Source organism: Caloenas nicobarica, chromosome 7 (assembly GCF_036013445.1).
Source record: "Caloenas nicobarica isolate bCalNic1 chromosome 7, bCalNic1.hap1, whole genome shotgun sequence".
Taxonomy (NCBI): Eukaryota; Metazoa; Chordata; class Aves; order Columbiformes; family Columbidae; genus Caloenas; species Caloenas nicobarica.
Genome location: NC_088251.1, coordinates 13455019 through 13480504, shown reverse-complemented (window position 1 = coordinate 13480504; position 25486 = coordinate 13455019). Strand labels below are relative to the sequence as shown.

General features: G+C 43.8%; 1 protein-coding gene across 2 annotated transcripts in view; it reads right to left on the bottom strand.

The window, feature by feature from the left end:
• SH3PXD2A (SH3 and PX domains 2A) overlaps positions 1-25486 on the bottom strand; it is a 269229-nt gene that overhangs the window by 55856 nt on the left and 187887 nt on the right. For both annotated transcript variants that reach the window (XM_065639536.1, XM_065639537.1), the window contains one exon: positions 19843-19974. In XM_065639536.1, coding sequence (XP_065495608.1) covers positions 19843-19974 — 132 coding nt within the window. The remainder of the gene's footprint in view (positions 1-19842; positions 19975-25486) is intronic.

Below are 25486 nucleotides of genomic sequence, written 5' to 3'. Positions count from 1 at the left end.
GCAGCTTCTCCAGATGAGGTCCTAGAAATCAGCTACAAAGGTTTTAATACAGCAAAGTAAGAACTCTGCCTTTCCTTCCTCTCCAAACTAAATGAGAGTGTGCAAGGGGCACAGGTATTGCATAGCAAGGAAAAAAAAGTGAGATGAAGCCTTTATACCTGGTGAAGAAGTTATAGAATCCACTTCCAGCTAAAATATATAAAGAAATTTAAAAATCAAGCTTACCTATCTTCCCCAAACATTGGGCTGAGGTCAGGGACTGGATTCAGGTTGGAGATGAGGGGGATTTCTCATCTGCTGCTTAAAGCCACTGTTCCTTTGATGAAATATTGCTAATCCTCTCCAGTCGCAAAGTTAGCAAGTGGGAACAGAAATCAAGAATAAAAGATACTGACAGCCCTGCCTTCAAGCACTGCTAGCATACCTTAGGGTGTACGTCTCATAGCCACACAGTTAAGAGCTGCACTGCATCTTAAGACTATTTTTGGTCTTTAGCATCTTCAGTGATTTTTTTTTATTTTTAAAACAGAAGCAAATATGCAGAAGAGTGAGTGAAGCGTGACCTCAGGTCTTTGTTTCTGTGCCTGTAGCTATACCATTTAAAATGAGATCAACAGAAAGCCCTACTTTGCAAGCAAGATGCCAGTCTTTCACCAGAGCCAGAAGTCTCAGGAGCATGACATTTCCTTCAGATATAGAAAAAGACTTCTTACAAGATAGATGAGGTATGGAGTAAAAAACAAAACAAAAATAAAAAAACCCACCACTACACAAAAAGAATAGTGGCTGACGCACCCCCTGCCTGCTCAAGCAAGCTGCAAGTTTGAAGAAAAAGAACAGAATGAACTTTGGTTTGACTCCTCTGTGCTCAAAATCACTCTGCAACAACGATTCCCTGCTGCCAACACACACTCCGGCTCTGAGAGTGGGGATGACAGCATCCAAGCCAAACACACATGTGGCTGGAGAGACTTGTGGCAGATTAGACAGCTCTTCTTTGTACCGATACATGAAATACATGAGGCACCCGGGCTATATTAAGGGTACATTCCTTGGCTGAGCTGATGCTTGTTGAGCACTACTGCAGGCACCAGGGATGCTCATCTCTGGAGCTCTGATCCAGCACTTCCAGCAGCTTCCCAGGCTGGCAGATGGACATCCCTGGGAATGAGACTTGTGAAACACCCCTGAAGCGTTGATATTTTCACTCAGATTATCTAAATCCCAACATGGAAAACATGCCAAAAGCATCCTTACTCTGAATCACAGTGAAATGCTCAATAAGAGGCTGGATTTACAGAAAGCCAGCTGTAAGCAAAGGCAGCCCTTGGTCATCAGTGTCACAAGCGTCTTGAGGAGTCTACTCAGATCTACAGATACAACTGTATGTCCAAGCTAAGCTCCTGCCTCAAAGTCCAATACTTAATCACGTTGTGCATTTGGAATCAAGGTGTTGCCACTTCAGACACAGTACCTCTCTAGAGAGTCTGTATCCTCCAGAGACAGAAGGCTGCAAATAGCTTCATTTCTCAAGGTGTTTTTTGTTGTTGTTGTTGTGGTTGGTTGTTTTTTTTTTTTTCTCCAAAGGGAAGAAAAAAATAGGAACTGCCATTACAGTGATGGTATCACCTAATGCAAAAATAAAAAGTAGAATATGGAGTTTCCTTATTACCCACTTAATTAAATATCAGCACTTTTTCAGCCACTTCATAACCGGCCCATTGAGAAAGTACAAAAACTTACATGGAATCAGAATTTAAGGGCCAAAACCAAACCAAGTGCACCGGGCTCTTTTTTGGGTTTCTACATCATGGCTTTTCCATGGATTTAGCAGTAAAACTTTCAACTTTACAACACAAATGCCCAGTTTAAGATAAGTAAGTACTAGTAAAGTCACTGCCTATGTAAATCAGAGGTTGTTTAATGGGGCACCAGAAAATTTAGGAAGAGAACAGAAATCTGTACCAGCAGCCAGCTCTTGCCCATGCAGCACAGCCTGGGCCAAGAAGAACTCCAGCACCTCCCAGTCCTCATGCTAGTCTTGCCACAATGGTCACACTTTGCAGTGGTTTCAAGTTTACAAATCAGAAGCTCTGCTGGATTTCCAATTTCTAGATATCCCCATGCCAGCAAAAAAAAAAATATTTGGAAGAATTTTAATTTTTCCAGACTGCATACCAGGCTTAATTCCTTATTCTCTGTTATTATTGTCTACGAGTTCACTTGACAATTTTCAGCTCTTCAAATTTACAGCCATTCCTAGCAAAGTATTTCATCCACAAATAAATGCAACCATCCTTTTTTCTGAAGGCAAGGGGAAAATATATAGAAAGCACACAGATGTTTGGCAAGTACATCAAAGCTAAGCTAGTCAGTACAAAAACCCTCCCCAAAAACCCTGACATTCTCAGTGCTTTAACAATACAATCAAATTTTAAATACGAACAGAGGGGGATTCCAAATGGGTACATAACATCTACAATAATAAATTAATTGGAAGTGCACAGAAACCTGGACCACAGAAAGCTGTACGCTGTATTAAACATCTTCATGTGCCACTTCATTCTGTGAGGCCAGTCACACTGATTCTGAGCAAATCTTTGTTTTTCACATTAATATGAAATTAGATGAGGGTGGGCAGTGATATCAACTCCTGGCCAGTAGATATCAGCTTACTGTCTTTGGCAAAGTCATGCTCGTGTTCTCTGCATAGTTGGAGAATATGGTATTTGGCTCTTCAAACCCTGTGATTCGCTGCTGACCCATGTATGTTCACTCAGATGCTCTTGGATCTTTGGAGGGCAGAAAGCACTTTCCCCTCTGACAATATTTCATAACTTCAGCACATAATTCCTTTTCCAAAGGAGGACAGATGTGCAGGAATAATTTCAGTCTTCCAAGAAGTTTTCCATTAGGATCTTGATTTTTCTCTGGCTGTGTAGTTCAACACCATTACCACGGCCCCTTGCAAGGCTGGAGACGGGAGGTTGCTGCTCACACAACACTTGCTGCGAGCAGGCCATCCAGCTGAGGTACTGCCCATCTGCTCCCTGGGTTCAGACAGCTACTCACCCTTTTCTGGGGATCTTCTTTTTAAGAGCGTTGTGGAAGAATAGCTTGAGGCAAGCTTGTCTTAAAAGGGACATTTCACCCAGAAGCCATTATGTCAAATATTCAGGTTTTTGAGGGGTAGAGAGGTACCATATGGGGTGGGAGGTAGGGAATGGCCCTGTATTGTTTTCAGAATACTGTATATCCTAGTCACAGGGCAGAAGTCAGCAATAATCTCTATCCCAGTCACCATTTTGTTGTTATTGTTGGGGATTTTTTTGTCTGTTTTCTTTTTAGTTTTGCAGGCTTTGAAGGGGAGACAGAAGAAAAGAAAGATCCTGAACTCCAAGAGTTTCACCCTCAGCATGCCAAAGCCATCAGGAGAAATGCCTGGATTTTCCATGATGACCTGGACACATGCCACAGTAAGAAAAGACACTTCATGGTAATCTCCCATCCATGGGGAGACACACTTCAGATCACTCAGCTTTGGTGAGAAGGGGCTACTCTCCTTTGCTACATGGAGACCTGACCCATAAGTGAACTGCTTCTGCACAAACAGCCATTGGGCTCTTCAGTCAGCTTGGGGGACTAAGGACACAAGCGAGTCTGTTGCCATATTCTACAGGGAGGCATTGAGTCCATGATCACGTTCAAGGTGGTTTACTATGGGCTGAAGTAGTAGAAACCCTGCAAAAAGCAGAGGAAGAGAGAAGGAATTGATGGGAAAGAGAATGGCTGTATCCCTAAAACTCCAAGGGAAAGTCAGGTTTTCAGCAGGGATTTGGAGGATAGAAGCAGAAAGACAGCCACAGGTTAACTTTTTGATATCTGCATGCACCTTAGGAACATTATTTGTTTCTGAACGTTCCTATTAAGACACACTGATTTTGCTTACAGTCCATTTTTTTGCCAGGAAACCCTGATGCTGCCATCACATGATCAAGAAGTCGCTCACTAATTCAGCAGAAACCTGACACGCCAGTGTCTTTGGCTGTAGCCACTATACAAAGAGCATTTGGGATCCTCTGGCATCTGACAGCTTTCCCCTCCTCCAAGACTGACATTAACCAAAAGCCTCCTATCCAAAACAAAAACGCTAGACAGAACACAACCCGCATTCCTCCTATTTTGGGAAAGTCTGGATTGGAAACCTAATTTCTCATCTTGAACCCATGTGCAGCTGTTTAAGCGTAGTTCAGGAGCCATATGACATTTACAGCTTATTCCTGTGAACGCTATAGAAAACTAATAAAACAGTGAGAATCATCAGCAAAATGTACTACAAAATGCAATGCAGAATAACTGGAGCAAACATTGATCATACTCTTAATGCTGCTGCCCAAAGACCTTCTGCTCCAGAGACGTGGTGTTGGGAAAAGACAATTTAGTGATATGTTGAGCACTTGAAAACTCCAGTTTTATGGAGAGAGGCTGGGCACTCGGCTCCCTTTTCACCCAAGCCTGCTCCTCATTTCCATGAGAAACTACACTTGGATTTTCCAGAGTCTCTGCCATCTATTCAAAAACCAGTCTTGGGCAGAAATGGCAAGTTTGCACTGCTGCCAGTTCTTCAGCCCCCACTTGGTCACACCATAAAGTCCTCTGCCTTTCAATTCCCTACTAGCCTTCAAACAGTGACTTCTGAACACTTTGGGGCAAAATTCCACCTACAAGATAGTACTGGCTTTGAAACAGAAAAGGACAGACAAACATCCAAATGCAAATTGAAAGCACTTGCTCAAAAGACTCCACTAATGTCTCAACAGTTCTTGACTAGTCAACACCTTGCATTTTTAAAATGTACTTCTACCATAGTTCTTGGACCCCTTAAATCAACATTGTCAAATTCCCCTACAGATCTAGACTTCGCAACCTGACTTCAATTCTCCAAGCACAGAGTAAGAATCTTGTGAGAAGGTTTCGCTTCTGCCAGCATCCACTTCCAAGTTCTCCAGCCCCAGATAGCAGAGAAACAAAACAGGATAGCTGCATAACAGTGGTCAACCTACTACACACCCAGGAGCTTCCTGGCTACTGCTGCATTATGAGTTTTGTGATCTGTCAGCAAATGGAGCTAGGTCCAACTGTGTGCCCACTGGTTTTGAACTGCACGGCTTAGAGCACCATATGCCATGCCAATGCAATACCCTGTCACAAGCCAGTCACAGGAAGCACAGCTCTGTCATTTCAGGGAAGATTATGAAGCTGTACGCATCCAGCAAAACAAAACCTTGTATGGCCCATACTGAGAGATGGAAAGGTGCGCACAAATATCAAACCCAGCTGGGCACCCACTTATAAGAACTACGATGATCAGGAACTATTTGCTGACTTCAAAGCCGTTATTTGCACCCATCCACTGGCAAAACTGTACAAGTCCAGTCAATCATTGCTGCAGTGTTGGCATCCCTGAATGTGAAGTAGCAGAAGAGCAGAGAAAGATAGATGGGAAAACATGAGTAGTTACACAACTCATTTTCCTCCTCCATACTAACAGTTAGCACAGACACCAGAGAGAACATGAGGCAACAATTAAGTAATAGAGAAAAAGGGTGCATGACAGAGGGATACATTTGAGTAGCAAACATCAAGAAATAAGCCAATTTTAATGTTCCTTTGCCTTTCAGGCCACAGCGCACCACTGCACCTGGAGCATTTTCAAGGCCATTGGCCACATACTGCTCACAAACTTCACACGATTAACAGTACAGCTTGTAAGATGCACCACTCCTATATTTTTTTTAATCCCACATTAAAATCCCCAAAGGAAGAAGGCAGTAGATTGTTCATAACAGATTTTTCTCTCCCTGCTCTCAAAAAAACATGCAAAGGACTTGCTACAAATTGGGTATTACTGAAGCTACAGATACTTTCCAGAGGAGTATGTACCACTGGAATAAAACCACTTGAGTTACTTCACATTGTTAGCTGTACTGTCTTCTGCCATTCTTTTTATGGTTATTTGTTATATCACAGGTGGAAGCGGTCTGTCTGAAGTGTGAGTTGGCCATAGTTGAGCATTCAATGGAACTTTGTTATCTCCAGGAACTACCCAAGTCCACTTTCTCCCAGAAAGAGTTACTGTTTAGCTTCAGCAGGCAAAGATAAGCAGTTCTGACCTCTGTCATGGCTCCAGTTGAACAGTGGTGACTACAGTTGTGAAATTTGCTTTCTCAAGCGATGGCTGCTTTTACCAATCTAGGACAGGCTCAACTACAGCAATCCAGGCTCTTTCCTGCCAATTCACTTGCAAGAAAAACACTAAGTACCAATGGATGGTCTGACTTCAGAGCTCTACCTTATAAGTGCAATTCTAGTCCATCCACCCAGACCTGACAAAGGCACAGCTCTCAGACAGCTACAAAAAAATGCCTCAGGATCATGTTATTGAGGTTCAGGCAAAACTTCAGTCCCGCAGAAACATGGGATTTTGCTTTCCTTAAATTGGGGAATGCACTGTGTTACATTTCCTTAGATCAGACCATGCTCCTGACAGGCAAAATTAGCAGAGGATTTAGCCATCACAAAAGATCAAAAAAGCATTAATCACATGGGATTCTGCAGAGAAGGTATAGGACATCAGTGGAAAGGAACAAGAAACACGGCAGAATAAATGATACCCAGGAAGGAAGGCACTAATCTCCACCTGCACTCAGTTATCCTTGTTTCAGGCCTCCCCTCCTGCACTCAAGTTTCTACCAAATTTACCTGGGGCTAGTCAGATCACCCACTCAGGAGTCTGCTTAAACAAGAGACAAAGAAGAAACAGAGGCATGTTTATACAATTTGGGGATATGGAGAAGAATTACTAGTTTAGCTAAGTTTCAGCTGGAGCAGACGGTGTTCCTGATGCACCAAAGACCTGGCATTGTTATCCTACAGAAGCAAGAGTAGCTCACCTGGCAGCCCGCAGCCTTTGCTAAGGTGTGGATGAGTTTGGCCCAGCCACTATTTCTATTCCTGTTGCTGCACTGCCCCTAAGACACATTTGCCAAAGGCAAGTGTATGCCCAGGCACTCAGCCTCTGCTGTGTCTGCACAGAATCGGTGGAACAAAGGCCCTTGTGCAACTCAAGCACACCACACAAGGAGGCCTCAACACTGGCACCTGTTGCAGCATTGCAAAGGGTTGCTACAGCTCATATGTAATGGAAGTTTCCCTGAAACCACCAGCATTTTCCCCTCAAATCCACTACACAATGCTTCCTGGAAGCCTGAGCCCAATTTAAGCCAGTGTCAACAAGCATCCTGCAAGCCACCCCCAAAACCGTTCAGTCCCTGGGTTCCCACACGTGCATTCTGCAGACAGCGTCCTCATTGGGGGATGTCGATTTCTGTTTGCAAGGGAGACTCTGGGGTGGCATAGGGGAAGCAACACCCTTTCTGTGGCTGGCTCTCAAACCTGGGTACTTCTGCAAAAGAGATACTTAGCTTCCCAGGTCTCAGCCGAGTGGAGAGGTCCACTCACTAACTCCCAGAGGTTCATTTCTTATTTTAAAACCAGCATACTAACAGCCCAGGAAGAGTACAGTCAACTCCAAAAACACACAAAAGATGTCTGGAATGACCAAGTGTGTAATTTAACTTTTAGCTGGTACAGGAACAAGTTCTGCTTGCCTCCTCAGGAGGAGAAAAAAAGGAATTTTCTATAGGGCTCAGTTGTCTCATATGCCTGGCAATGGAAATAGCATTCCATTTCTGATCATTCTACTTTTACTCAAGGACATTTTGGTCACAGAAGGTCTACTTGAAACACGAGAATAATTTGTGAGCTCACCCCAAGCATACAGCCATCCTGTAATTTTGGTTCTTCATACTCTGCAGAGAGTTTCCTTTTCTGTAACAGTAAGGAATTTTCGTCAGGATTAAGAACAAAACCTCAAAGAAACTGTCTCTCAGATTCCTGATCTTGTCTTTGTGCAAACAAGCAAGCTTCACCTTCTCTCCTGCAAGTCAGTGTGTTCAGTCTTCACCTTACCCACACTCAGAAATGCAGATTCTTCAATGTGGTTTCCAGGACAATGAATAAATTTGCCTCGAATTTAAGCTTAGGGTTTCAAATGCTCAGTGATGGATCTTTCCAGGTTCGCATTACCCATCCTGAATCTCCAGCTATACTTGGTTAAGATGAATGGGTCAAGTCTCTCCAAGCAGCTCATGTATTCCTCCTGCAGGCAGGCCTCCAATAGCAGACAAATTCTATAAAAGGCCATGTGGGAAATCAACATGCTATTTATGAACTTACCGGTGTTCAAACCAATGATTCAGGTTTAGTATTAGATGCTGTTCTTCCAATCCTAGGTCTCAACTGCATGGAGATTTACCCTGTAGGCCCCTATCACCTCCATCATGTTTGTGTAAGGACTATGTTCAGGGCTTCCTTAACTTTATTTCAGTTTCAGCATACTGAAACTTGATATTCCAATTGCAAGGTTTCATATGCAGTCACCTAGACGCCCTAAGAGCTATTGTCCTTTAAGAAGGATACATTTCACCTGCACATATGGTCACTGTTTGACAGTCAAAGTGCCTCAAGAGCTGGACATCAAATCATGAAGGTGTTACCTTACACTTGTCAGACAGTGCAGACATGTGCCTGCCAGCATTAGTCTAGCTAGTCAAGCTGCTGCTAATCATGAAAGAGCAACAACTTATTTTCTCTTTTATCCAAGCATCAAACCAGTCTGGGACTCTCAAGCAACCATATGGCTGCTGTATTAATATAGGAGCAAAGTGAAGGTAGGTCTGCAGCGTGAGTGCACCCAGCACTGCCCTTCCCCTCCAGCCGCTGGGAGACGTGCTTGCATTAAAGCCCATCCCGCCAGCACACTCACCAGAAAGGGTGTGTGCACAGTGAGAGAGAAGAAAAGAGCAGCAGGAGATAGCTCTGCAAACAGAATTAAAACAACTTTTCAAAGCAAAGGACTAGGGCTCTCCAGCATGCATTCGCATTGCCGGGAGAAATAGGAGATACGGACTCAAGTGAGGTCTGGGAAACACTTGGCATTGTCACCAAGTTGAAGTCTAACTACGTTGCCAATATAACTGCGGTCCAGTTTCATTTGAAAGAAAGTGATGTCTCATTGCACGTGAAGCTTTCAGATGAAGTCACACAGTATCAAGATACAAAAAACTTGAACTGGCCAATAAAAATAGTAAAGAGAAGACAGCCAGTAAAACAGAGAGCCAAGACAGCACATCTCATCCCCTGCATCTCCCAAAACTGCTTCAGTTAATCCAGCCATAAGCCAACATCTTTCTGCCACAAAAATAAAGTCTCCATCAAGAATTCTGGAGAGTGTGATGTTCCAGCCCAAAAAGCAGATGGGGAAGACCCAACATAAACCTCTCTGTCAAGCCACCCCCTAGATCTGATTGTATACTGAAGCTCCTAATCAAAGAAGTTACTTCTATAGGTTTTGCTTAATCTGAAGATGGACAAGAAACTGGTTTGTGGGGCAACTGAGCTCTTTAACTCTTTATTTTGGGTTTTCATGTTATGTTGCTGGTTGTAACTGTAACACATCTGCTAATGATTACAGCTTCCATTTTACTGCCAAAGTATTATTAGAACTGCTTATTTGCTGTGTAGCTTGGGAAAAAGAAAAAACACAAAAAACAAAACTTCTTCCATCCTTTATTAATCTTGTCCTCAACTGACACAACAAAAATGTACCAGTCTTGCTTACTTCGAAAAATAGGCCTGAAACTCACCACGAGAGCCAAAGCCTTTGTGTATAATCACTTTCTTGATTAACTAGAACAAAGGGCAGAAGACATCGGTCACTATGCATTACATTTAGTATTTTGGGGGCTTATTTAAAGCCATTTCAGTGACTTGCTTTTTTAAAAGAAACTTTGTTATAACCAAAACCTATGAAAAGTGCCTTTTTTTTTTTTTTTAAAAAAAAAGGCAGCCACATCCCAAAGAAGGAAGCCCACAAGGTACCTACAGGACTTATTGGAAGGCCTCAGTAACATCCTTACATCTTCTTGGCCTCAGGTAGTTTCTTGCAGCAGTGCTGAGCTGGTGACCCATTTGGCTGATATAGGAAACCAAGTCATTAGAAAGTTTATGTACTCTAATATGAAAAACAGATTTTCCTTGGAAATATTTTCTTGGTGCAGGTTTCAGGGTCCCAAAACTGGCGGTAACTGCATAAACAGAGGAGGTAATGAGTAAAGGCTCCAACCAGGGATGCTGTGTAAAACTTTTTCCTTTTCAGCCTGCCATCCTGGGCTCCAAACCCGGAATGCAGTGGAAACAGAGAATTTAACTATCTGCTTGAGTGTGAAGTCTCAGCACAGCAGGATGAGATGAAAAGGGAAAGAGGAGGGAATTTGCAGGCAGCTGGAAACTTCAGAATTCAAGTTTTCAGAGGCCTGGTAGAGAGTCTGCTATTCTGGAGTACCTGGCTGTGTTGTATGGCAAACTTAAAGGTAGCATTGCATGTGTCTCAGCTTCTCCATGCTTACTGATGTGCCCTGTTCCTCTGGGGCCAAACTGCATTTATAGACAAGCAAGTCTTCAAGTCTGTGGTTTCAGTGGTCACACCCACCCTCTCTCCAGCAGCCAGACTAACAGGGCAGTCTCAGAAGTCCTGGCACAGATTTCATGCCCACAGCTACCAAACACGAAGTCCAGACAGGCTCGTTCCCTCTCCTGCTCTTAGATGGGATCTTAATGGTCTTAGCCCCTTGGATACAGGAAATTCAAAACAATTGCAGATAAGAAACAATCTTTGCAAGGGCTGACACTGACTTTTTCCCCCCTTTGAACTACACTTCTTGTGGTTTAGAAACAACAAAAGTCTCCATGCATGCTGACCTGGTGACCTTCTGGGACCTCTTTCAATCCTGCCTGTGTGCAGGCTTTGCCTCAGCAAGCAGGCTTGCGCTGCTGGGTCTTGCAAGGTGGGTAAATTCCCCTCTCTGGGCTCTCATTCCCATTTCTTGACAGATTAGAGAACTGTAGAACTAAACAGGTACTATTTTGTTCCACGTCAGGCCAGGTGGAATGAAGTTTAAAAGGGAACTTGTTTACTTCAGTGGGATGTTTAGAAGATGGCAAATGGGAAAAACCCAGCCATGCAGATGCTTATTTAATATACCTGGAGACATCCTACTCACAGGAACAACCCTTCCCCCAGCTTAAAGAAATCTGCAGGTGGGGGAGAGTTGTCCCTCAGACACATGACATCAGCAAAGAAATGGCAAAAGAATGCAAAAGTCAAAGTGGTTGGACTCTAGCTGTCTCCATAAAAAAGAAAAAAAAATAGCCCCAAACACATAACTGAAGTAGCCCTGTCAGATTACCAGTTGCCCAAGATTAAGACAAACAGTGAGAATGGGAGTAAAAAAAATGAGTATAAACCACACACTACAGCCCAAAGCATTTGAGAAAATATGCTCTAGAGGGATGTTTTCAAACTGGGACTTTTATTGTGACTGTATCTGGAAGGAAGTTCTTTAAAACAATTTAAAAGCAAACACTACATAGAGGGGATCAGATAGGTACAATTAAAGAGTGGAATGCTCTAGAGGGATATGACTCCATGACATCTCTGTGTGCCTATTATTTGTTAATCATTCTTTTCCTTCTAAAGAAGAATGAAATGAGGCAGCATTGCTTGGAAAACAGTAATTCATTTCTTACTACACTGAAAACTTCCATGATTAATCTGAGAAAACAGCACTACTAAACTTTAGCAAGGCTTTACAAATGCACCGAAGGTCACTTTAGTATGAAATTCAGCTGCTTCCAACTCAAGTGGACACAAATAATACAACCTGCCAATCAACTCCTGCATCCCAACAAGCAAAACCTCCCTGCTAGCAGAGCTCCAGAGCAGCCTGGAGATGTCCTAGGAAAGCTCCAGCAGAGTTCAGCATTGCAAAGGGCATAGTGTTACCTGACAGCCATATTTTAAGTGTTGACAATATGCTCGTCACCAAGAAGTCAGAGCAAGTACGCACCGCAGGTGAAAGCTGGGCAAGGTAACACCAAGCCAGGATGTCTATTGAATGCAGAAGGGCTTCTCACAACAGATGGAAATGTCACAGTACAATTAAAGGGACATGCCTTGTCACAGGGCTGGGATGTATATTCCAAGCAGCAAAGCAAGAGGCCACTCAATCCTTTGCACGGTCATAAAGCCACAGGTATTTCAGAGGCAGCAATGGAGAACAACCTCATTTTCCACACTGACAGAGGACAACTACAAACAGAGTTTTAACAACCCTGCTTTGGTACCAGCATAGAGAATTACCTTCCAGGCTCTTAAACACAGAAACACACATCACTTGCCATGTGAGTTAAAGTGGAGAAGAAGAAAGCCATTTAGACACCACAAGATAGCAGCATGAATATTACAACACATTCATTATTCAGGCATTTTCTTTTATGCAGCAACTTCCTAACCCCAGCTGAGATGCTGGTGTGGTGATGCTCAAACAGCAGGCAGGTCTAGAAACGTCAGTCCCAAATAGCTTATCGTTCAAGCCTGTGTACAGAGCCGCCTTGAACAGCAGCTCAGAGGTAATTGTTTCAGAAACATTGTGGCAGGCTTCCTTTTTGTGCACAGTAAATCTAAGTTAAATTCTTGAAACCCAAATGAGGGCTTCAGCCATACCAACATCCTTTGCCTGCTCAAAGTTGAACAGTCAGGAAAAGAAAGCAGCTACCGCCTCCTTACCCTCACAGAGGTAGACATCTAAAAATCCAATCACATTAGAAGAAAAGAGGTTAAAAAACAGCTCAGAAAACAGAATTCACCAGGGAGGTCAGGGTAGACTGTCAAGGGCTGCTTCCAGCTTAGTGCAGCTGCTAAAATCATTAGACAGTGTCACCCCACCCTTGGGCTCCCAGGGGCAAGAGCAGAGGAAGGAGGGCTCCTCCTCATCTCCTGCTGACACAGCTGTTTCTAGTGGCAAAGTAAATTCTCTCCAACCATTCAACATTTTGCAAACGGGCCACTGGAAGAGGGAGCGCCTGTTTGCAGTATTTACAGGGTTGGTCAGGCATTGTGTTCCCAGAAAGGAGCTGGTCTCCAGTGAGAACTTGGCGAGAGCAAGCCATTACATCCAGTTTTACTGCTCTGCTCCAAGGTTGTCCCAGGCTTCCCCTGGAACTAGCACAGAGCATAGATTAGTATGAATGTTCCTGTCCATCCTGTCAATACTCTTGACCCCATTTCTATTGACTACTTTGAAACAAGGCACCCAGGTTCTCTCCACAGACACCAGCTTCCAGACAGCTAAACTTTAAGTAAATTCCACCCTTTGCAACCAGATGTATCAACAGGATGCTTTGCTTCTACCACAGCAAAACAAAGCAAGAGAACAACCAATGTTGATCACCATCTCCAAAAAGCCCGAAAACAGAGCACCAAAGCTGCTGCTGCAAAGAGACAAGCAAGTGCCACGAAGCATCCTTATCCTCACCCCACAGATGGCTCTGAAACTGTTTGCACGGAGAAGCCCTTCTCCAGCCCATGACCTGTGAGTGTTTGAAGGAGAAAAGCATCTCTGCTTTGCCAGCATTCTCCCTGTTTGGAAGGAAAACTTCTACAAACATTGTTTTTTAGGATATTAAATGACTTTCCAGTAACTCCTGGCCAAAAATTCCTAATCACCCACCCTGCCTCCTTGGATGGCCTGTGTTTGTCTGCCTTAGAACACACACTGGGCAGAAAATTGTGGCAGGACAGGAACTGATTCATAAATGGATCAAGTATCCGCTACTGCAGGGCTGGTGATGGGCCCAGCAAGGCAGAACACAGGGCGAGGCAGCACCACGTGCAGAATAGGGTGCTGGAGTCTACCGCCATGGCTTCAGTACAGCCCTTTCCACCTTCTTCCCACTCGCCCCAAGAAGGGGTTTAGAGTGATCCTTTCCTGAACTCAGCTCTGCTGATTAGAGAGTTACAAACACCAATGCATAGAGGAGTAGTTACACAAGCTATCCCAGGTATTTAGTGGTGGTCACTTAACCTAAACCTGTCCTCTGGGATGAAGCCACTGGTGCTGGAAGAAAGATCTTCAACCTACGTGTTTGTTTCTCCTCCTCAAATTCCAGGCAGAGCTCAAGGACTGATGAAGAGAAGGGGCTACTGTATGAAGGAGTGTTTACTTTTTATATCACAACCACGGTCTCTTACAAGGTTTAAAATTCAAATACACAGCCATGCTGGGAAGAAATGGAAACACAGAGAACTGAAGTAGCTTTCTCAGAGCAACCAGGGCAGGGGTGGATGTACAAACAGAAATCAAGTCCCACATCATATCTGATGGACCACATTCTTTTGAAATGCTTCGTAAGGAAAAAGAGAGCTTTCCAGGGAAAGCCAGCATGCACGACTGCACCCAAAATAAAGCGTGATGTCAGTAATTAACTGTACTGTGTCTGGCAACACATCCAACCAGCAGATGCAAAGCTACTGACATTTCATAAGCAAACACGGTAACTGCATTTAGAATTTGGTGTAGCGCTACATCCACATTTGCAGCCTAGGAAACTGCTTGTATGTCACTTATCTCTTAGAATAAACAGAAGTGTACAGGGTTTTGGCCAGCTTTTGCAAGATAATACTAATGCTCAGAAACAATTGCTAGCAGCGGACACAGTGCCACACTCCCTCATGTACAAAGGATCATGAAGACAACATCCTAGAGAAAGGGGCAAAGCAGCAGAAAGTGGATGTAAGAAATAAGTGATTGTCTTTACAGAATTTAAAACAAAAAACCTGCACCACACTACAGAAAAAGGGACCAAAAAAGCCAGTGCTACTTGCAAAAGAAAACATGGCAGAGGGGATATAGGGATATAAGATTGATCCATGAGATGTAAAAAAAAAAAAAAAAAAAAAAAAAAAGATTTTTCTCTGTTTCTACCTGTACCACTTCGAGGGTGTCACTTCAGCCAAGACGTAGTGGTTCATCATGAAAGTTCAATTTGGTACCAAGTAAAACCACTTACTTAATGCTGGAAAGCAACACCTTCAAATAAAGGGTGCTGTGTTTCCCATGGAGAGACAGAAGCCAAGCTCCAAAAGCCCTCAACCTACGAAGCAGGAGTTTGCAGTAGGGAAGCCAGTGCATCCCCAGGAGCCAGAACTCTAAGGGAACTGTGGGCTCTCTGTGTCCTTTTCCTAGATCACAACTGCAGCCAGTGAGCAGCACAAGTGAAACCAAATAGTGATGCAGAGCACATTGCCAGGCACAGACTGGTCTTCCAACACTGCATGGATGACCAGCAAGTCCCAAGACCCCTAAGAGCCAGGACACCCAGACAAGCAGAGACCTTCCTTGGGGCAACACTTCAGTGCTGCATCCCATGCCCCAGCTACAGAGGGGAGAAGAGCAGCGTCCCTTCCCAGAGGTCCCTTTGGGTCCCAATAAAGTTACGCTAGCCATAACAGATTTGTTTTATGTATTGCGTGTAATATAATATTGGAAATTACGTAATTGCAAAGGAAATAGCTACAGTCCTGCTCAGCCCAGCCGAAAACACCATCCTATGATGGCTTCACTGCAGACACGGCTCCTGAAGGCTGAGGGAAGAGCCCTCGTCCCACCCGCGAGCAGAGCGGCAGCAGAGGCAGAGGTGCTCACGAGTAAGCTTATACTTTGCTGTCTGTCAGGTTTTCCATTGCAAACACTGCTGCCGCAGTTTATAGCTTGACTGTTTCAAGCCACATCCATGCAAAACTTGGCAGAGAGTGAGCTGCTCTGGCCCAGTCCCTCCCCTTCTACCTTAAAGAAATCTGTGTCAGATTCCTCCTTTAAAGTCACAACATTTCATTTCTGCAGCAGAAATACATTTTTAAGTCATTCCACAAGGCTTTTTTGGTTAAGATTTAAAAGCAGCCTATGTACTTGACAGAGAAGACTTGAGTCAACTATTCACACTATTATTCTGAAACAGCTCGGAGATGTTTAGATAGAGTTGGACAGTGCAGGTTGGTTACACAGTGCATTTAAACAAATCACAGTCACTTCCAACAAGGAACACAACCCTACAGCCTGTTCCCAGACACCGTCTGGAGAGACTGTAAACTTCTGTTTTTCTCCTGATGTATTTGTGACTGTTGCTACATGCAGATTTTCCTCCTCAGTTGAGGAAAAAATAAAGAAGTAGATATCTATCAGATACATCAGGCACATTTGTAGGTCTTCTGCTCACATAACCAGGATTCAGAGGGTCTGAAGGACAATTTTTGTTGAACCAATATAGGCATTTGCTGCAAAAAACAGGTGTCAAAGTCTGAGAGCTGGTACATTACTAAATCATTTGTTCTGAAGTATAGAAATCCTACAGATTTCTTTCAGTCTAGCATGATTTGCTTCTGTGGCAATTGCAGCAACGGTCAGGTTACAGTGACCCATGGGCTTCATAACTAAGATGAAGGGTTTCAGAAATCATTCACCACATATGCTACATTGACCTTGCTTTTAAGTCATAATACTGAACAGAATTTTCAACTCCAAGTGATGTCCAAGTCATAAGTTTCATTGGCACAATAACAAAGACAACGTTATCCAACACTTTCAGTGAACGAGAAAACTAAGTAAGAAACAAGGTCCTACCTTGTTCGACTATGAGATGCTTTAAATCCCATCTCTGATATGGGAAAAGTAACACTGAATAATGCTATACAGTAAATGCAACACATTTACTTAAGATGAAGTTAATGTAGCTTGATGATAACCAGATAAGACTTCAATAAATCAAATGCCAGATTCCGCCCCACCCCCCCCCATACACTAGCCTTTGAAAGCAGAGCTTGCTTCCTTCCAGGGGGATGCACAATCTGGAAGCAAACTTCAGAGGAGATGGTAACTCTAGCTCAGGCCCTGGAAGTGTTCAGAAGGAAACATCCAGCAGGACATGAAACAGACACCATCCCTTGGAAACAACTTTTGAGCTTCTTTGTGGAAAAAAAAAAAAGTATAGGGCCATTGGGCCAGTAAAGTGAAGGTGTTTCTTCCCTGCAAAGTCATTTAACAGAGCAGAGTTAAGGTTTCTCCCACTCTGGGGAAACAAAAGAACCATTTAAGCGTCCCTAGGCATCAACATGCAGCCCTATTCAGGCAAGGCTTTTGAAACCAAGCAATCATCCATACTATCCAGTATATACATCCACACATATCTAGCTTCCCCAAATTGCAGTTAAAAAACCCAAACCCAGACATATGATATGCTATATGCACACATATATACAAGGAAATTTGAGATACTGGCCCAGCAGCACATCCAGTGCACACTGTCCAGTCTGATGGGACTTTTTAGCCACACGGCTAACAAGCTATCTAGCCAGACTTTCTTCCCTTCATTGAAGAAATTGTTCCTGCTGCAGGTGACATCTGTAACACCTCACATCACCTTTGCCTGCCTGGATCAGAAGAACTACCCTGATTTATACAATCACAGCTGAAGTTTCGCAACACTTATCAAGCCAACATAACCATACAATCAGATGAATTAGCACATATGTGCATAATCCAATAATTTTCTTAAAAAGCGTATCTCCGTGTTCTTAGAAGTCATAGCCACATCTTCTAGGCACGCTTTCCTACACTAGACAGATACACAATTCAAACAATAACTTACAAGTTTAAAAAGCTGACATCCAAGAAAATTTTTCTAGTTTCATTACATGCCATTTATAGGTTCAGCTTTAGCTGAAGAGACAAGAAGCCAGAGTATTAAAATCATTCCCGTGGTATCCCTAACCTAGGAGAAACTGAGAATGTATGTTTGTAGTCCTGTTCTTGGAACAACTAAAATATGATTTCCCTGCCAACAGGAGTTAGACAAGTATCCAAAGCAAATGATGCTCTCTCAATCACCAGTCTGATTTTTTTTTTTTTTTAATATATAACTATATCGGTATTACATATAATACACATACATATATACACACACACACATACACATATATATACACATATATAAAGAGAGAGAGAAAAATAAAAAGGACAAGATCATAGCATGGAGTTTAGGGCTTCAGATTTCCTTCCTTGTTTATATGGACATTAAGAAATCTAGCTGCTAAGCATCAGAATATGGTCTTAAGGGCTGTAATCCAAGGATATTTCCTTAGACGAGTCATAGTTCTGGACCCACTAATTAAATTCAAACTGACACTGTCCATTTATATCTCCACATACCATGTGGTTCAATACAATATGATGTGAACTGTGCAAGGCAGAGGGGCCACATTAAAAGAAAACACAAAGGAATTGTAATTTGGAATTCAGACACTTCTTGCATTATTTAACAGCCTAATTCCCTTGGCTCCATAAGCCATTATCCAAGACAGGGATATCATGGATATGAATATAAGTTGCCACAATAACCAGGCTTGTTCTGACAGCAGGAACACCCACTATTGACAATGAGGAGCCCTCGGGCTTGGAAGAGAGGATGCTTGTCCACTAGCCCAGGCTCACTTCGAGAAGACATTTCTTCCTCTTCAACTGTAACGATTGTTTTAAATTCGGTCAGGTGAGCATTTTGGCCTCCAGTAGTTTTGCAAATGATACAGTCAGTACTCAAGAGACAGGCATTTCTATTTGGACTAGCCAGTGCATTTCCACACACTACCCGTTTGGACACCATACCAAGTCACTGGCCAGCAACTGACTGCATCGCATTCAGCCAAACGAGCATTAGGCTTTCAAACAGCAGAGAAATAACCACTCCATTAAAAGAAAGAAAAAAATATAATGCATGGTCGTCATTGGGGATAACCTGACTCAGACCTCTGGAAGATGGACTTGAGTCCCAGATCAGGGTGTCCTGGTTCCCTGACCTCTGGCATGTCCAGCACACTCCAGAGCCATGAGCTCTGCGTGTGGAGCCACCAGTACATCAGCCTTCCCTTGAGCAGATCCAAATGCCAGCAGCTCCTCTGGATGAAGACACACAAGTCACGAGTGGGCTGGAAACCAGTCCTGGACAACAGCTTTGGATTAATACACATGGAACGCTGGAGGGGAGGATGTGAGCTGCTGAAGACAGGCAGTTACTCAAACCAGCTGCTAACCCGCTCCAACCACTCACATGTACACAGTCTCATGTATTTGCTCAGACTGACTCAAAGCTACCAGACGTCCAAGAGTTAAAGTACAAAAAATATATCTATACAAACACTTGCCAAAAATCTCATTTTCCAAGTGGAAGCTGGTTATTCCAGGGATGGCAGAAAAAGGGATTTCATCTTGCTTTTACATGACAAGCTCTGCCTCCTTGCCTCAAAATTCTCCAATTAACACTTCTGGAAGAAGTTTTGAAACTGCATGGCCACGTATTTATCTACGCACATTCCCTCCCCTCCCTACCGAGCTCTGGGCCACGAGCTAAGCTGTCAAGCCAAGTTTCATCCCAAGCAATTTTTAAACACTCATCCTATAAATCCTCCAAAAAGGCAGTTAGTAATGGAAATCCTGACAGAGACTTGAAGAGACAGCAGAGCAACTATATCAGTCTACTATACATCAGCTTCATTAGCTGCAGATCCTTCTTTCCTTCACCTTCATTTTCCATTAGTGTATTTTGGCTAATTAATGCACAAAACCTATGAAACATTCTTACAGTAGAAGGCAACATTTGGCCCTCAGCCCAAATCAACATTAAGAAACTTCAACATCCTCAGCCAGACATAGTAACTGTACCAGATGGAATGAACGTACAGCTACAAGTAGCTACGAGGAAACCGAAAGAAGAGGAACACATGCAAAAAATCATACCATTGGAAGAGGGGAAAAAGCAGCAAATGTGTCTTACCGCTTTCGTTTTTCTCTATGACATCCACGACCTCTCCAGCCTGGAGACTGATCTCAGAGTTCTCCTGCTTCTCGTAGTTGGATACCACCACATATTGCTCCAGGATCATGGGTTCAGAGCTAGCATCAGCACCTGGGGAAGGGAAAAAGCAAGCCGTAAGCCAGCTTCCAGCCATGGCTCCTCGAGAGCGACCTCCGTCCATCCGATTCACGACAGGCCAACTTGTCGCCAGAGCCAAACGAATCAGCAAACAACCTTGGCTGGCAGCATATCCCCAAATGGCTGGCCATATAGAAACAGCCTCCTCTGGCCCACAACCCAGCAGCACAGAGGGACATTGGAGAAAAGAAGAAGAAAAAAGGGGAGGGAAAAAAAAAAAATACAAAAAGGAGCTGAAAACAGTGATTTAGTTGCAAAGTTTCATGACGGATTCTGAAAATAAACCTCTTCCCAACATGGTTTCCACAATCCTTGCTCCCATTCAGAGAGAAAAATCCTGGGCAGAAGCAGCATAAATCCACAGCTGAGCCATCCCCCCAGTAAACCCAAAGAAAAAACTGCTCTCCCCTTGGCGGCTCAGCTCCTTCTCCACTCTAAAGGCTTGAGCTGAGAGTGAAGAGGGGGCTGTAGATGCCAATCATATTCGTCTGCACTGCAGCCCTTAAATAGAAACACATGAGAAGGATTGAAAGAGAGGGAGGTGGGGTGGAGGGAGAGAGGGGAGGGCGGGGAAGAGTGTTTACTTGAAACAGAAGAAGAAAAAAAAAAGTTATAGCTCCAGATCCTTGCTCAAACAGGGCCGCCCCCCCACCAGCTCCGCAGTTCCGCATTCCCCACGGCAGAGCGGCCCGAGCCGGACAGGGCACAGAGCACTCCAGCTTCCCCCTCTCCATCGCCCTTCAGCGCCTTTTTGGAGCCCTTGGAGCCAACCTCTCCAGTTGTTCCGTTTCTCTTTGCACCAAGGACTTTCGGCTGTCAGAGCCATTTATGAATGAGTGTAGGCTCTTGCACAAACAGGGGTGGAAAAAAAGGCAAAAAAATAACCATTCTCCTCCCTTCCCCCCTGCTCCTGGAGTTGTTTCTTGGGTTTTTTGATTTCTGACTTTTTCACCCCTAAACTGAAATTGTGTGCTGCGGGGTGGAGCCAAGAGGCAGGCAGGCAGGCCACGGTGCCAGATGTGGAGAGGGAACCTCCTCGCGCTGCCGCTCACTGTACAAGACACATCTCGGCTTTCTGGGACAACATAAACAGTGTGGCCGGGGCTGCTGCACCCCCAAACCTGGGCACAGACTAACCGTGCTCTGCCTGGAAACCACCTCGAGTCATTGAAACCTTTAAGACATGAGAGTTTCTCATTTTGCCCTCACTTATACACTCTTTAAAGAGTCAAACCAGAGCAAAAAGCACCTACAATTTCTGTCTGAGAGCCACCAGACACATACCTTAATGCAAAATTATTTTACAGGTTTCCTGAATTACAGCAACGTGTGTTAGGGCAGAGCGGTTTGGGCCAACAGCATTATTATACACTTAACATAGTAAGAGGCAGTTCCTGTCTCTCTAGATTACACCACAGATCAAAAGGAGAGACAGCAGCAGATGTACGACTTGCTGCAAGTCCCATTTCATGGGATGGGGGCATAGCCAGGAGCAGGCTCCAGGTCTCCTGAATCTCTGATGACAAATTGGCTACAAGAGACGGGAAGGAAGCAGCATGGTCTGAAACTGTCCACCGGACAAGTCAGGGGACTGACAGCCAAGCACAGGATGCTCAGCATTGTATATCCAAACACAGTATGTTCATGTGCAGTTGGGCTGAAGATGCAAAGTGATTCTACAGACAAATAATTAGCATCCCTGCCAAGAGAGAGGTAAAGAGTACAGCAGTCATTAAAACAGCATCCTGTGAAATGAAAATCCTAGGGCAAAAAGTAATTAATTCAACCATTTCCTGAAAGGAAACACTATCACAATGCCTCCCTTTGGACCAGACTTAAGAAATCCAGAAAATTAGAAGACTTCCTTGCTCCCTAAGCATGACTCTGACTCTCCTCAGGTTACATAGGATGATTTTCTTTAAAGAGGAGTCAGCTCCTCTAGAAGTTTGTATTTAAGAGATTTAGCTATCCTGTGGATAGTTGAATCACAGCCAGTAGCAGGAATAGGGGGAGAAGACCATGAACTGACAACATTGAAACTTAAAGACTTTCACCGTAGCTGTTCATTCCAAATAAGCATCATGTTTCTGTTCATGATTAATCAACTTGACTTGTGTGTTCTGGTTTAAATCAGTGCTAACTGGGTTATCTCTAGTGTGACGAGATGCTTTTAACCATTTCACAGTCCCTTCTCCAGTTCAGAACAGGGCAGCATTACCATCTTCCTTCAACCTATTTATGCAAGTAACACCTACAACTCTATCTTCATTTTAGCCTTAAGATACCAGTTCTCTAACCAGAAAAAAAAAAAGCCATCATGGCCATATGTTTATGCATGTGTATTAATGGAGAAATCACTGTGTAGAAAGGCAAAAGAAGGAACTGAACAGCAGTAAAGGGAGCAAGGGACATGCAGGCACCTAGTTGCCAAACAGACACCTCAATCATCATCTTTTCTCCAATCTCGTGGACAGTTTTCATGGGAGTAGGGTAAGGAAAAACCAAAACACAGAATTGGCTCGGTGGCAGGAATGGTGCTTATGAGATGCACGTGTCCCCGCTGGGATCAAGTTGAGGAGCGGGCTGGGGCACAGGCTGGCAGACATCCTGCCGTCAGTGACCGAGCCGGGACTGTGTGCCAGGGGAGCACCCTTGCCAGGAAACCCAGAGAAGCAGCACTTCAAATCCACCTCTGCAACTCCAGCTCCAAAAAACGTGGGTTTACAACAGTCCAGCAAGATAGGTTACATCTGCACACACATATTTGAAACCAGCAGGACTTTAAGATGCCATTTACTCTGTCCTGCCTTGGATAAGGTATTCACTGCAGGAGTATTTCTTTGTCACTACAGTGGCTGGTGCAACTTACACAATTAAGAGACTGTTTTAACAGAAGCTTGTATAAGTGTTACAGGGTTCCCATTAAGACAAAAAAAGGGGGAATAAATTCCTTTGTCTAGGAAGTAACCAAGGTCAAATAAACTTGTTCATTTACAGCTACAGCAGATCATGCCTACAAGATGAAGGTGGGATCCCTGTGGCTCCTGGAGTGATGCTAATTCAGGATTAAGCACTGCACTGTGGGGAAGACTTCAGTAACGGTAAAGGAGGAAAGAAATAAGGAAGAAGAGAGGAGGAAAGAAATAAGGAAGAAGAGAGGAGGAAAGAAATAAGGAAGAAGAGAGGAGGAAAGAAATAAGGAAGAAGAGAGGAGGAAAGAAATAAGGAAGAAGAGAGGAGGAAAGAAATAAGGAAGAAGAGAGGAGGAAAGAGAACAGAAAAACAGATCCTGTCAATAATCAGAAGCCTTAAACATTTTACGGGTAGCCTGGTTTAGATTGTTACTACATTCCCTTCAGGCATAGTCAGTAGGGAAAAAAAACCAAAACAAAAACAAACCAAACACCAAAGCCACAAAGGAAAACAAACAAACAAGCAAGCAAGCTTTGGCCCTTTTCAGCCTTCCATTCCCCACAAGCATCTTTAGATGAATTACTCCTCAGTGACACTCAGGATGCCCACAACATTGCCGGCATGTTACATCAGACTGCAGGTTTCCCCCCCAAAACAGGATTCAAAAGAATATGACAGGCAACACTGCAGAGAACACAGCACCAACTGCAAGCACCACAAGCGCTTCCGCATCCCTGCCAATTAGTTCACGTTTAATTTGTAACACAGGACACAGCATTGCATTGAAGCATAACAGCCTGCTCAGTGTGAAGCACACCAGAGGAGAGGGATGCGGAGTGGTGCGAGTTCCCCAGCAAGCTCACATGCACACTGCAATGTCCCCCTGACATTACAGCCCCACTTTTAAAAAAGCCTCTTCAGCCCAGGCAGGAGAAACAAAGAGCAGAAAATCAGATAAGGCTGATGTAGCAGGTAAAGTTCCTCCCCTCCTCTCCACCAAAAAAGCAGAATTAGCGTTTTGGTTTAGCTTCAACTTCAAGCCCTCCCCAGAGCAGAGCGCACGATAGATTGCTGGCTGAAATAAGAGTTTGCTTGCCTCTCTGTTTATTTTTGCCTCGAGTCCGTTTCCTGGTTAAAGTCTTGAGGATACCCCTCCTCCTCTCCATAGGGCTCCACTTTACAATCCTCCCGCTCCTCACCTCAGCGATTCCCTTCCTGAGGCTGGGCAGAAATGTCATTGGAGCTTGTCCATGCCCCTCACAGCTGGCACTATTAAGTGACACAGTTACACCCTGTCCCCCTCACCAGGCAGCAAGGAGGGAGCATCATTCCTCCTGCTTTACTCAGAGACCAGCAACTACTGTGAAAGGCTCCTAAATAAGAGCACAGAGCAACGTCTTCCTCCTCCTCCTCCTGTGTTGCAACAGCTAAGACCTATGATGGTTTTGCAACAGCCAAAAAATTAAAACCACCAACTGGACTCCAAAAATAAAGTCATCTGGATATGGAAATCTGAGACTCCTGATCTTTGCCAGAGTACTCTGTTGTTATCAGGCTATAAACATGTCTGCTCTTTTAATCCATACAGCGCACAGGCTTTTATATTGCCCTTTTATGATTATCAATCAAGTGTTTACAAATTCAGACTAAATGAATTAGTATTGGGCTGGTCAGTGGAAGTTTTGCAGAAGAAGCCAAAACCACAGAAACGGTCAGTGAACACCATAAGGATGATTCACAGCTGAGCAACCAACTGGCAGGTTGTCCAGCTCTTCCGACCTGGGCACAACTGCTGAGGACACGTGCAGGGTCTGCACGCAGGGTGTTTGGCCAAAAGCATCCCCAGGTGTCATGGCTTTCCATATGATACAGTCAGAGCTTTGCACTCTTCTGTGCATAGGGAGGAGTAACTGTAGTAGCTTACATCTTGAGCTGTGGTTTCTTGTTAAAGCCAATTCTTCAAGGGTAAGCCTTTATGTAACTCTGGAAAACTCCTTTTGGGGGAGGAGAAAAAAAAAGAAAAAAACCCAGAATAGCAGCAAGCCTACATAAAGTCCTCAAATCCATCTATCCCTCACAATAGTCATCTGCTCAGCTCTAAACACAGGGATTTTCTTGCCCTAAAATCTCTGCCTCTTATTTCTTATCAGAAGTATTATGTCACTATGATAAATAAACGTGTTAAATTGCATGTTTTCTTAGTCTTCCACTAGTGCACTATCCCCAAGTATTTTAAGATGGAGAGCTTAGGTCTGCCTAAAAACTGGGTTAAGTGTCTATTGCACACAAGATAAAGAACAGACTTTTCCATGCAAAGCACATGAGATTACACAAGAGCTCACAATCTCACAGGGGTCTCTGAAAGGCAGTTCCTAAAATAACCATAGCAAATTCCTAGAGCAAGCAGTGGGATGAGACTGATGAAGCCTCCTACAAATATCCTTGGGGACAACATGGATTCAGATTGAAACCATGTTTCTAAGTCTAGGATCTCTCTTCTTCTATTCAGTGGTGGGTTTCTTTTTTTGTTTGGGGTTTTTGTTTGTTTGTTCTTTGTTTACTGTTCTTAACA